Consider the following 15185-nt stretch of genomic DNA (forward strand, 5'->3'; position numbering starts at 1 on the left):
AAAAGTGAATAGGGTGGTATATCAATATGTATTGTTGATGCCCAATAACAATAATAACAATAATAATAATAATAATAATAATAATAATAATAATAATAATAATAATAATAATTATTATTATTATTATTATTATTATTATTATTATTATTATTATTATTATTATTATTATTATTATTATTATTATTATTTATTAACAAAATTAAAATATTTAAAAATAAAAAAGCTCATAAATAGGATTGTTATATTTTGTAATGGTATAAGAGATAAATTTCTTGTATTTATAAGAAACTTTTTATCTTTCTTGTGGTCTAATGGTACCCGGGTTAGACTTCCATTTGGAAGATTGTGAGTTCGAGCCTCAGTGGAGGCGTTATTGGTTCTTTGTATTTCAGTAGGTTGAGAAAGTATATGAACAGATACTACAATGTAATAGAGCCAGTAGCATTCAAAAAAAAAAATGATAAATACATAATTGAATAATTTTGGTAGATTTCTAGCTAGTCACCCATAAAAATAAAAAAATAATAAATAATAAAAAAAAAAGAATCATAGGGTGATTTACTTTATTTGATATCATGGAATTAGATTTCCAGTTAACTTGAATTTTAAACCAAATATATAATATTATTGCGCATTCAAAAAAATATAATATTATTGCACCAAACATGAGAATAATTTTTTCACCTTTTAGACTCCCTCAAAAGTTAAACTTTCATGGCTACCGCCTACCATACACACTCTAATAGAAATATTATTCTAGCATTTTCTTGGAATAAGAAATATTATTCTTGAAAAATAAAATATTAAAACAAACAATAATGAAATAAGTCTATTCTCATGTTATTTCATTCTCGGTCTATATATCTCATGAACCAAACTTGCTCTTACTTAGTTACAAAGTCATGAACTATAGAGTAAATACCCAAAATGGTCCCTCGACTATAGCTAAATTCACAAATTGGTCCTCGACTTTCAATTTCAACCAATTAAGTCCTTAACTTTGCAATTTTGACACGATTTGGTCCTCCATCTATTTGACCGTTTGTTGACCGCGATCTTTGAGGATATATATGTAGTTTCACGTGCAAAGCTCAAGAGAACGCTCTTGGAGGTGACATTGTTGTTTTTTTTTTTGGGGGGGGGGGGGGGGGGGGGGGGAACGGGAGTGCTTCTCCGCTTGCTGCTTGGGGATCACGAGCCGGTTCAGCTTAGAGAATGCTCTTGGAGGTGACAGCGCCGTTTCGGAGGGGGGAAGTGCTTCTCCGCTTGCTGCTTGGGGATCCAAAGCCAGTTCAGCTTGCCTACATCGCTTGGAGTCACGGCTTTCTCGAAGAGCCACTCCAGGGACTTCGGCGATCTATCTATCAAAAGCTATAATCTCTCTGGCATGGGGTGCAGCGCCGGCAGTGGATTCAAATGTAACATTGCGGTCTAGAAATGCAACCGGAACCTTAAAAAACCGACGATGGACCATGAAATTACATATATATTCTAAAAAAGCGCAGTCAACAAATGGTCAAATAGACAAAGGACCAAATTGTGTTAAAATTGCAAAGTTAAGGACTTAATTGGTTGAAATTAAAAGTCGAGGATCAATTCGTGAATTTAGCTATAGTCGAGGGATCATTTTGGGTATTTACTCTAAACTATATCCACAAAACAAATTAGCACCAAGCCCTTGAGGTAATATGTACTTCTAAATTAACCAATTAACTTGTAACTTTTTCCACCTATATCACGGATTGTAGATTTAGGAGAAAAACTTAAGTAAAAGAAAATTCTGTTATAAATATATTATTATGGTGGACATTATGGACATTCAATACATAACTGTTATAACGGTCATCATTAGTATCGTCATTATTATTTGTACATTATATATGCTTGTTGTAACATTGTATTGAGTGGACTTGTGCAATGGAATGACTCTCCTTGTCTCTTGTTCTACTTCTCTTTGTCTTGTACATTTACGTTTATCTATATTGATCCAATCCTACAATTCATCGATTAGGAGCTAATGGCCAATGGGCACAAACAACACAACAACATTACAACACGTTATCAGCACGCTCTTCGAGTCTTCGGTGAACGGTATATCTATTTTGTTAAAATTGCCAATAAATTGCATGTTTACATTATGGAATATATATGCTTATGCAATTTGCATTGGTAAATTATGAATATTTATATATGCTGTTATATATATAAATATTTTTTTTATGTATTCAGTTCGTACAATTTTTTTTGAAAAAAAGAAATATAATTGTGTTTTCGGAAAGAATTTATTTATACATTCTCTGTATATGTATATGAACAAATATATATGCGATATCTTCTGAAATTATTATGAGTATGAAAATGTTCTGAGTTTTTTCTCTCTCACACATATACATGTTTTTCGAAAACTTAAAATTCGATATATACACCTTTTTTCGAAAAACACAAGACTTCTTTTGAAAAAGGGATAGATCACATGTTCACATTCTGGCCTTGACGAAATATTTCAAAATATTTCCCAGATTGTGTAAATTTTTTTGAAACATTTATCATTATTTTTCGAACATGTATAGATTTCGAAAAAAAAAGAAAGGTGCAAAATTTCCGATCTGTTTTTCGGAAATAATACAAAACGAAACCTGTACGCTTTTTACGAGCGGCACTCCAGCAGAGGGTCACAACGTGAAGCTCCGGCAGAGCGATGGCGGCGCGTCTCGGTTGATGCGGTGGGTTTCTTGGCTGATCGACCTCCTTTTTTTTCCGATCTGCACCATCGATCGGTGGTTCTGGGGTAACGATCGGTGGAGGTTTGATGCTTTGCGGCGATGGCGACGCAGGAGACATCCGGTCTAGTCGGCGCCGTGATAGTGGCGAGCGATGGTGATGGCTTCGGTCGGCGACCTCTCACCTCTACGCGTCTCCCTCTCTCTCTTGTCTGGCCGCGTGAAAACTGATGAAACTTATATGGTTTCAATATTTCATCGCTGAACCCAAGTTTTGGACCTCTTGGCCCCGTCTGTGTGTTTTTTTTTAAGACCACAACTGGCCCAATTTGTTTTTTTTGGGCTATATCTTTTAAAAATAATATATATTGCTTTTGGGTCCTTAGGCTTATTTAAAGTATTTGGATTAATCTCTTTGGGCCTGTTTTTTAAATAACTATAAGATCAATAATGATTCGATCATGTTATTGCTATGTCTTGAGCCTGCAATTTGGTTTGGTAAATATTATAATTTTCATTTAAATTATTGAATATGCTCAGACACCAAATTGTGATTATGTTATACAATTTATTTAGAAATGAGCTGATTGTACTTTATGTTTTACTAGCATAACACCCTGGATGAGCCTAGATAAGGTTTTTCTTTTGAAGATAACATGTGCATTATTTTACTATGGCAATTTGTTTAAGAAACTATATTGCGAAATTGGAGTCATGTACGTTCATAAAGACTCCAAGATTAATAATTGGCACATTTCATTTTGATTGCAATGTTTATCGTAATAACAATCTATGATAGTTTTATTATCCTTATCAAACATGTAAGAGGCAACATTGGCAATTACCAACATTAGAAGAGATCATGCGATGGCCATACAATTGTCAAACAGTATTCTGAAACAAACCAGATAAGTGTTTTTTTTCTCAAAAGACAATATTTTATAATTCTCTTATATTGGCAATTGTATGCATGTGTATATCACTGTGATATTTTACTATAGCAAATTGTCAAAAAGAATATTTGTCATGAATCCAAATTGATAGAAAACATGATCCGTAGACGAAATTATGATATGTCATCTTGATTAGTTCACTCCATACTACATAGTATGTTGAGTACTCCACTTGTTTTTCTATTTTTCATGAAACAAATATTTAAGATAAATAATATCATATTTTTTAACCAAAGCTCTAAATCTTAATAGAGCTTTGTTCGGAAAGCAAATTAAGCATTTTTGGAGGAAATATTTTTTGTGGGGACCTTCAAAAATTGAATAACCAATATCCTGATCCACTACATATCACATACGCTAGTACATGATGCATTTCCCTATCTGCGTTCAATTGTTTTTAGTATGCAACCCTTCTAGCTATATCCCATAATGAGAAATCAACAATGATGTTGGTTGCATTATAAGATCTTTTCTCGGCATTAGGGGGAGATTCGAAATTTCTAATTAATTAAATGCCGAGAAATTGGTAAAAATCTTCAAACCCATGTACTAGCCTTATAGAACCAGAAGTTTAGACATTAAACAAATTATCTGCTAGAAATCCCAATGAGTGACTAAGTCCATAGAAAATATTTTAAGAGTTGAAATCCCCAGCTAGGACTAAAAATCTCTACCATTATGCCAGGAGCATATATTGGTTTAAGAATTTACAAAATAGATCTAGTATAGAAATTTCGTCACTCCAGAAATACAGAAATTTTATCTTGAAGATATTCGTCTAGAAGACAAAAACCCCCCAGTAAAATTGTAGGTGCACCAAATAACTAAAATACTGGGGAAGCGGAACAACCAAATCCAAATACTCTTGGGAAATGCCATATATTTGGTTGATACAAAATTGCCATGTGTATAAAAGATATTTACAAAGCTGTTACAGTTGTCGACAACATATTTTTCCTTTATTGCTCATAAAATCTGGATCCAGAAATGAAAATAGTAGTATAACGCCTGCAGCGTGCTAACTGTTTTCATTGAAAATAGCAATTAAGGCATACAAATTAGAATTCGCTAATAAAAGGCGAGTGGAGGGTTTTCGTAGAGACCCAATATTAGTCATGGCTTTATATTCCGCTATTCAATAAAACTAGCAGTAAATAAATTAGATATGTAGCTAATAGTTATAGTTATCACATATTTATATGGGTAACTTGTTACTTATATTTAAAATCCTTGATGGATTTTCTCAAAATGTGATGAATGAAAATCACAAAATAAGAAGTATAAAAGTTAGTAAGTTACTAACTATGATCTTTTAAATGTATTTTCTCCCCCATAACAAAGTATGAAAATATATTATCATAAACATGTCTAGTAATGTTATATGTGATTGGGAAACTCAAATATTGTTTCCTCTTGAAAATATTCTAAATATATCCTCTAATTTATCTTGAAAATTCCTAATATATGGATTTATAATTCCTGAAATGAGGATTTATTTAAGTGCCATTATTTACTTTTTAGAGAGTTGCGAATGGGGTTATTATCCTCATATAGAAGGAATAATATGTACCATTATGTGCTCAATAAAGAGTTGATAATGCACTTATTTATTATCTCAGTCAATATTTATGGTGTAAACATCAATGAAATATATAAAGAGTTTGATGATGTTAAGTTATAAGATAAGATAACGAATAGCAAAATCAAGGTAAAAATACTCGTATTGATGCTTTTTGGCATGAAGTCATCATACTTGTTACAGATAAAAATGTATATAGTTTTTCATGATATAAAATACCTTGATCCACATGAACTCCAGAAGAGTGATAAAATATTTGTTCAGAAGGTTTGCTCCAGTGACAAGTTAGCAAATGTATACCTACAAAATATCCATAAGATTGATATGTGTAGGTAAAGAAAAATTATTATATTTAGGGGGAGCAACAAAATATAAACTATAAATAATTTTATTGGTCCAGATGATCATGAGAAAATATGATAAATTCTAATGACAATCCTGAAGATTATACCATATCCCTTCTCTACACCCTTTAGAAACAATGATTTACAGGAAATATAGAATTTGAAGATTGTTATTTTCAGGGGGAGACATGAAGTACATTCACTCGAGTCAATCCTGTAGATTGGTCAATCATGTAGATTGGGTCTTAAAAGGACTAATAGTTATACTTTTTGCAGCATATACATACCATGTACTCTTTTCCTCACTACGTTTTTCCCAATGGGTTTTCTAGTGTGGTTTTTAACGAGGCATGAGTATGATATAGTAATGACAATGGGGAAAATTGCAAAATAATTGGTTAATAAATGAACAAACTCCAAAATCCTGAAGATTATGCCCTGAAGACTGCGCTTATGGTGTACTCTTTTTCCCTTAACTAAGTTTTTCCTACAGGGTTTTCTTAAGTTAAGGTTTTTAATGAGGCGACCAAATACAATATATATTTTTACATATATCATGTACTCTTTTCTTCAACTAGGTTTTTTCCCACGTGGTTTTCCTAGTAAAGTTTTTAATGAGGCATGAATATATTTTCTATTGTACTCTCTTATTGTCTAGGTTTTTCCCACAGGGTTTTCCTAGCAAGTCTTTAATGAGGCAAGATCGTTGATAAAATAATGTCCAATGGGGAGTGTTATAAATATATTATTATGGTTGACATTATGGGCATTCAATACATAACTGTTATAACGGTCATCATTAGTATCGTCATTATTATTTGTACATTATATATGCTTGTTGTAACATTGTATTGAGTGGACTTGTGCAATGGAATGACTCTCCTTGTCTCTTGTTCTACTTCTCTTTGTCTTGTACATTTACGTTTATCTATATTGATCCAATCCTACAATTCACCGATTAGGAGCTAATGGCCAATGGGCACAAACAACACAACAACATTACAACAAATTCAAACTAAGACCAGAAAACTATTTGATCACAATTGACTAACACAATCATCAATTGCCTATTCCAAATTCACAGAAATAGATGTATATATTCAATTCCTATCAATCAAATAGGAATTTAGAAGGTTAGGATTTAGGAATATACCAATAGAAAATGAAGCGATAGCGATAGGACTTTTTATCGATCAATCTTCCATCATCATTTTAATTCACATATGGATTACCAGTGTGGCTTCTCGTTTCCATAATGCTCTGCCTTGAATACATATATGAAATCACAACACAGTAAGCTAATTGAGACAGTGATGCTGCTTATTAGCCCGCACGGGTTTAGTTCATTGGTTCAGTAGGCAGTACTTAGGAGAAGAAGTGTTGATGCTGATTACTGATTGTGTAAATTTATCTAGATACTAGTTTTTTACACACATTTCACGATTGAGATAATGTCCAAATGTTTTTTTTTTTTTTTAAATAAGTACTTTAAAGTACATCAATGCAAGATTATATTGGAATTGTTCATGCATAGATAGTTGAATGTTCAATTTGTGTATTTAAATAGGTAATTCTAAGTTTACAAATGCAAGATAATATAGTCAAGATTGATTATAATTGTCAATAAAATAATTGTATAGGTATAGTTGAAACCAAATACACAACATAAGGGAGAACATATAAAAATTAGGGCATAAAATATTAAATATATACTAATATTGAAGAGCTAACTGTTGATTGCCAAACAAGGACAGTGCGTGGTAGTTTTCCACTTCAATTTGTTGTGTGATTTGAATATTCTTTTTGTCAATAAATCTCTCAAGTAGTTAATATGATTGGCTTAATTATATATTTTTTATTTTTTTAAAACAATTATTATTATTATTATTATTATTATTATTATTATTATTATTATTATTATTATTATTATTATTATTATTATTATTATACCCTTAGGTCATTTTACATGTTAATCTAAACAGGTAATTTACTATTATTATACGCTAACTGCTGATTGTCAAACAAGGACATTGCGAGATAGTTCTCACTTCAATTTGTTGTGTGATTTGAATAATCTCTTTGTCAACAAAATCTCTCAAGTAGTTAATATGATTGACTCTATTAATTATATATTTTTTTAATTTTTGCATGGTATTAATAAAATACTTGGTAAATAAATATATAACATTATTTTTGTATTATAACTTTGATATTTAATTAAAAAATAGTGCACAAAAAAGATAATAGACAATGTAGTGAATATAACCAATTGATGAATTTGAATGTAAAGAATTTTTACATTGGAGAAAAATAAAGACAATATAACTAATAAAATTATTTCTCTTAATTAATTTATTGATAATGAATATTTTTTTTAATAAAGATATTGTAGGGACAATGTAGCGAATATAATCAATTGATGAATTTGAATGTAAAGAATTTTTATATTGGAGAAAAATAAAGACAATATAACTACTGAAACTATTTCTATTATTTAATTTATTGATAATGAATAATTTTTTTGAATAAAGACATTGTAGACACATAATTCTAAATTAAAGAAATGCATATATATATATATATTATTTTTTTTGTAGCACTAAATTATTATTTTAATTTAATAAGAGTAAAATAGAGTATTAATTATGCCAACTTTGATTGGGATGAGGTTCGAACCTAAGACTTTTCTTATTGAAATCATTGAGTAAGTTAACGGTGAACAAACAAAAATTAACGGAAAAAATAATATTTAACGGAAAAGTTAAGGGATAATCATATTCATTAAAGATAAATTAGGAAATCTTAAAAGAAAAATTAAAATATAATCAATCTGAGTCATTCATTTGATAAAAAAATTTGCCCGTCATTTTTTCTACACATTATAGGCCTAACTCTCTCGGGCTCTTATTAGTATAGTAGATAGTAAAAGCATACACCAAAAACGTAAATGATTAAAGGTGGTTGGAATTTTTTTATTTTTTAAATTTTTTTTGTTGTTTTGTTTTGTTTTTTGTTTTTTTTTTGTTGTTTTGTTTTGTTTTGTTTTTTTGTTTTGTTTTTTTTTTGTTTTTTTTGTTTTTTGTTTTATGTTTTATGTTTTTTTTTTTTTTTTGTTTTTTTTTTTTTTTGTGTGTTCAATATGAAGATCACATGATTTATCTTTTTATCATGGATATTTCACTCATACTCTTCTTTTTTTCTATTTTAACCAACCACGACGCAGAGAGTTTACTCAAGACCGAGAGGTTACAACGACATTCTTGAGGACATAAGGTTCATGGTGTTAATTCAGTTAACTACTCCGGTGGCCATGACTGCGCTTTCAACGACATATCACTTTGTTTCTATCAAATTAACGTAATGTATTGTATATCATCATATATTGTACTGTGTATTGTTTTTATCCCATAATACAAACATTCATCATTATAACTTGACAAAAAAATTACTTACAAAACTTGGTCTTGAATATGAGAAGATTGATTATTGTGTAAACAGTTGTATGTTGTATAGGTCTGAAATCAATGACAGACATTGTAAAAATTACTAAATTAATTAATATTTATTCTAATTAGTATTTGCTATGTGTTAAACTATTTAGATATGTCTAAAACTATTGAAAATTAAATTATTTAGATATGTCTAAAAACTATTAAATGATTTTTAATCTACATGTGATATTTATAAATTATTTTATTTTATATTTTAATATGGATATAAGAATTGAATATTTATTCTTTGGAAATAGCTTGAAAATAGTGACGAGGCTTTTTTCGAACATCCATTTTGGTCGAAAAAGTGGTCGGAAACACCGTTTGCGACCCGATTTAAGCCATTTTTGACCACTTTTGGGTGGTCAAAAATTTGTTGATTTCCCGCCGTGTCTTATGATGCTGGGTTCCAGTGGAGTGATTGTGCATTCTATAGTGTATGGATCCTCGGTGGAGTTGTTGGTGTGTGGTTGGTGGTTGTGTGCAGTTATTTGGTCTGTTTTGTGCATTGCAAGGGGTGGAGGGTTTTGCCAACTTCGATGTAGTGTGGTTTGTGTTTCTTATGTGTGGTGCGCGCATTTGTTTGGTGCGATATATGCACAACAACTTATCTATTTCTGATACAGAATTCATACTATTCATGTACAGAAATTAATAATACATGACAAAGCAACTCACAACCAGGGCCGGCCCAGAGGGGCGGGCAACATGGGCACCCGCCCAGGGCCCATTGATGAAAGGGGCCCCTTAACTTGGATTTTTAATTTTTGATAAAGATAAGAGAAAAAAAAATTTCTTACATGAGCATAGATTTGAAGCCACAATTTCAAAATTATTATTTAACATTAAATCCACTTAACCATTACAATCATTTAATATAATAATTCAAGTAATAGATACTCCGTATATATTAGAGAATATTAAATTAATTTATAATTAAACTTCATGTAGCCATATAGGGGCCCAAAGTTTGAATGAGCACTACTCCAGGATTAGTCTTAAAAAATTATATGTCGATAAAAATTCAAAGTTATCCTTGAATTATTTTCAATTAACACAATCTTTTGAAATATATATATATATATATATATATATATATATATATATATATATATATATATATATATATATATATATATATATATATATATATAGGGACGCACTCAGGTGCGAATAAGTGCCCAGGAAGGAAATGCGAACGAATCAGCGCGTGACACGTGTCCAGATCTAATAACTTAAAAAAAACGCGGTGGCATTTTCGTAAATAATTGAACATCGAAGTGCAAGTAAAATCTCTTATAAGTGCACCTATTTTCACCTATAAGTGCATGTAATTTTGCCTTGTTAGCATTCACTTTCCGCAACCATTCATGCACCTGGGTGTGCTTATAACTATATGTGCAACTATTTATAACTATAGGTGCAACTACTTATAACTATATGTGCACCTACTTTCACCTATAAGTGCATGTAATTTTGTCTTGTTAACATTCATTGATCTGAGTTCAGCGGGTAGTAATACTCCTGAAAACCACTCGCAAACATTCATACACCTAGATGCAACTACTTATACCTATGTGTGCAACTACTTAGAACTATAGGTGCAACTACTTAGAACTATAAGTGCAACTAAGTATTGATGCTCAGTGTAAATTTTTACTTGCACCTATAATACATTTTACATGCACTTGTAATACATTTTACTTGCACTTCAATGTTCAATTATTTACGAAAATACCACCGCGTTTTTTAAAAAAATCAGTGTTTCTCATCCATTAGATCTGGACACGTGGACGAACAGAATCCATTCCTATTTCGCGCCTGGGCGAGCCGTTCGCACCCGAGTGCAACTATATATATATATATATATATATATATATATATATATATATATATATATATATATATATATATATATTAAGGGCCCTTGTTTTTACTTTGTCCCGGGGCCTATAAATTGATAGGACCGGCCCTGCTCACAACACAAGACACATACATATACACATGTTATATATTCACTTATTTTCAAATTTGATTTAGTTGGAGAATTTATGTCATAATTTCACAACGCAGTACATAAATTCAATTCATAACATAAGATAAACAATATGTTGTGTTACACAACTACACACTAATTTGTTCAAAGTATAAAATTTATATTTTTAAAGTACATAATTTTATAACATAAAATACAAAAATTCACAACACAAGACACATACATATTTTTAAAAAAAGAACATGTAATAACTTGAATTGAACAACAAAGAATCACCATCAAAATTAGAATTCAGAAGGACATCGTATAGAATCAGGATTCACAATGCATTGTGGAGTGTGGACCTGGTCCATAATGATTTTCATCTACGCTGCTGCTTTCACAACAATGGGACTTCTCACACGGTGCTTTTTATCAGACCATGTTAACACCCCAAATGCATAATCAGCAGTAGCGTTTTCCCTCTTTGCCTTGAGAGTAACCTTGAAACTTTGCTCCTCGCCAACCTTTTCGAACCTGAGAATCTTGGGGTTCACAGTGACAGAGAATCCAACCGGGCTACGAACAGAAGCTGTGTAGGTAGCCGGAGAGCCGACGTTTTTCAGAGTTCTTGTCACGGTGGCTGTGCCTTTGAGGTGAGGGACAGCGATTGAGGGATAGTTGAAGGTGGAAAGACTAATGTGGTCTGGGCACTTGTATGGTGTTCCTAAAATGGCCATGATCTCAGTTTGATTGTAGCCTTGTGAGCAAATGAAGTTGACATAATCCGTGAGTTTCAAGTCGTAGACCAAGCCAGGATCTGCAGCGCGGTTTGGGTTTATGTGTCCAGCTCCATATGCAAATGGGGTTGCTTTCAGTCTAGTTTCATCGTCAGTTATGGCCTTCCCTGAGTTGGCTCTTACTGTGGCTGTGAAAGGTAATACGCATGTTAGTGCATATATATAAGTACATCTTGAAATCATGAAATACATACATACATACATACATAGATACATACCGGTGGTCATAATAGCAGATCTGATTGCTGCAGGGCTCCATGAAGGATAGAGCGTTTTGAGAAGGCCAACAACACCAGCTACATGAGGGCATGACATTGAAGTGCCTGATAGTAAGTTGAATGAAACAATTCTCTTATCATAATCTTCATCAGATGGCCCTGTGGCTTCTGTGAAGGCAGCTATCACATTCACTCCAGGCGCAGATATATCAGGCTGGAATACATGCATAAAGTATATAAAAAACATCACAGAATAGAATGGCTTATCACAATATAATTACCACAACTAATTAACAAACCTTGAGAATATCTGGATTAATGGTGTTAGGGCCTCTTGATGAGAATGGTGTTATCGCTGGAGCTGGCTTCACGCCCAATAGTGAGTTTGTATGAGTAATGTAAGCCACAGGATTCCTACTTATCATGTATTAATTTAATTAGTATATATGTAAGAGAATCTGATTATTAGTCATTGTCAACAGGTAGGGTGATCTTAATTACCTGGTTTTATTAATGTAATCAAAGATGGCAAGTCCATTTCTGTAGGTGACATGTGTAGCAGGGAGAAGATATGGCGAAGCAGCAATATTAATGTAATCAAAGGTTTCATTATTGTTTGCCAGAATCATTCCCACAGCACCAGCCAAAGCAGCTTCATGGCTCTGTTCAATTCCCTCAAATTTGCCTCCCAGGCAAACCAAAATTTTTCCCTTTACCTTTTTTGGGTCCAGAGTTCCAGGCTTACAAAACAGACTGCACGAGTTATAGCAAGTATCATTGGCTAGTATGATATTATATAGTGAATAACAGAGATTTCATACGTCCTTACGCATCATGGCTTGAAATGGATGCATTTTCAATTCTAGCGGATGCAGCAGAAAGAAGTGGATAGAACTTCCCAGTTGAGAGTTTTAGGGGCGCTGCACTTTCGCCCTACAAACACATCATATACTGCACATGATAACATTGAACACAGAACGAAGCAAGGAACTAACTAATGGAAACTTACTGTGTAGTGTTTGTTGTTTCCCAACACTACATTACTCTCAAACTGTCTGTCCATGGTGTTTGCCCCAACAGTGATGAGCCAGGGTGCAACATTATTGACAGAACCGGCAACAGGTCCAGAATTACCAGCTGAGGCAACCACAACTATACCATTCTTAACAGCATGGAAGGAACCAATGGCCAAACCGTCTTCAAAATATGGCCCAGGGTGGGCTCCTGCAAGTGATACAGACAGCACATCAACACCATCCTCAATCGCCCGATCAAAACCAGCAAGGATATCTGCATCAGTGCAATCTTCAGGCCAGCAAACCTTATAAGCAGCTACCCGAGCTTTGGGCGACCCACCCTTTGCTGTTCCATTGCCCAAACCGAAAACATTTGCTGCAGGAACAAAATTACCACCCGCTGTTGATAAGGTATGGGACCCATGACCATCAACATCACGTGGGCTGAAGAAGGAACTGGAATTAAGAGTGCCAACAACAGAAGAATACCCTTTGTTCAAGTATCTAGCTCCAATGAGTTTCCTTTGTTATCCAAATCATAAAAGCAAAGCAAGTTAGAACTAACATTTTTATCTAAATTTCAGATAAGGAAAACACCAACAAATTAAAGCTAGAAAAAAAGACCTGTTGCAGTGAAAGCTTTTATCTTTCTGAATCTGGCAAATCCCTTTCCACCTATTGGGAATTGGTCCAAATCCTTCGTCACTAAAGCTTTTTGATTCGGGCCATACTCCTGCAGCTCCAACACAGCATACAAAACATGATTACTGGGCAATAGATATAATTGAAATACTTTATGAAATTCTATTCTGAGAAACAAAAGCGCTATGCTGCAGACGACATAATGGATAGCAGCAGCCAGCAGATAACCAGAGTTGAGGATACATACCGCCATCAAGATTAGCGATGATGGTATCTTCTCCAAACCTGGCCTTTTTCCATATTGAACCATCATGGATTAAGCCGCCTTCACCTTCCAGTCCAAGAAACTCCCATGATCTGGTTGTCTGCAATTGTCTTGCCCTGTTCAAGAACACTGATATCACCTCCGGATTCTCTGCACATTGATGCACTTAAATCCAAAAACCCTTTGAAAAACCAAAACAATAACAAATTAATAACTAATACTGTTTGCTTACTGGCAATCTCAGCAGCCTCTTCTTCCTCAAGCATAGCAGCAAACCCATTGATGTGTCTGGTGTATGAGTAAAAGATTGCATCTCTCGCCTTATCCCAACTTTAGATTATGCAACAACACATTGAACCAAGGAATCAAAACATTGAGGGATCGGAGAGCATACAAAAGCAACCAAAACTAAAAAGAAGCTGCTTCTAGCTATAATATACCTTCCAAGGTATGTTCCAAGCAGCTGATGATGAGAATGTTTTACTCTGTCAATATCAACGGAAGAGACTTGTTTTCCATGTGAATGACCACCCAAGTACACCACATATGACTATTTCCACACCAAAATTAATGTCAAACATAAACCATAGCAGCATTATCATCTAAAAGGCCTTCATGAAAGTACTTGTATGAATATTTACCTTTTTGATGGAATACGTGGGTCTAATAAGAAACAGAGTAAAAATGAGTGAAAGAAGGCAACACGGAATTGCTCTCATGGCTGCTACGATAAGCTAGTCCAGTTCTTGTGTACTAAAAGAGTGCTGGGGCTAGCTTCTTTTTATAGGGGTAACTGTTACTCTTATGTTGATTAGAATAGCCAGGCATAACTAATCTGGACCATGGATTAATTAATTGATTGAATAATATTATAAACACGGGACTCTCACATAACTTTTTTAAGGTGTGTTTAGTGCTAGAGGTAATGTAAGATTATGAGAATGTAAAATTACCATGTTTAGTTGGGGTTGTGAAGATGTTATATTAACATGTTTAGTTGAGTTATATTTTCAATTAATAGTTTTGCACACGCATTGCGTGACTGATTTAATGTCAAATATTTGTATTTAAATAAGTAATTCAAAATATATCTATGCTAGATTATATATGAGAATTTCATTATATATAGTTGGCATTAAAATTAATGTTTAATTTGCACTTTTTGTTCAACTATTATCTAAA

General features: G+C 32.8%; 1 protein-coding gene across 1 annotated transcript; it reads right to left on the minus strand.

Annotated features, from left to right (window-relative positions):
- Window positions 1–11380: 11380 nt before the first annotated feature.
- LOC109155398 (subtilisin-like protease SBT5.3) lies at window positions 11381–14740 on the minus strand. Its single transcript, XM_019303096.1, has 11 exons — window positions 14645–14740; window positions 14444–14553; window positions 14236–14333; window positions 13986–14153; window positions 13721–13829; window positions 13090–13618; window positions 12910–13013; window positions 12582–12833; window positions 12380–12494; window positions 12081–12294; window positions 11381–11990 (listed from the first exon to the last, which is right to left on the minus strand). The coding sequence occupies exons 1-11, from the start codon at window positions 14720–14722 to the stop codon at window positions 11449–11451; spliced, it is 2319 nt and encodes a 772-aa protein (XP_019158641.1). The 5' UTR covers window positions 14723–14740; the 3' UTR covers window positions 11381–11448.
- Between the last annotated feature and the right edge of the window lie 445 nt (window positions 14741–15185).

Source organism: Ipomoea nil, unplaced genomic scaffold (genome assembly GCF_001879475.1).
Source record: "Ipomoea nil cultivar Tokyo-kokei standard unplaced genomic scaffold, Asagao_1.1 scaffold2701, whole genome shotgun sequence".
Classification (NCBI taxonomy): Eukaryota; Viridiplantae; Streptophyta; class Magnoliopsida; order Solanales; family Convolvulaceae; genus Ipomoea; species Ipomoea nil.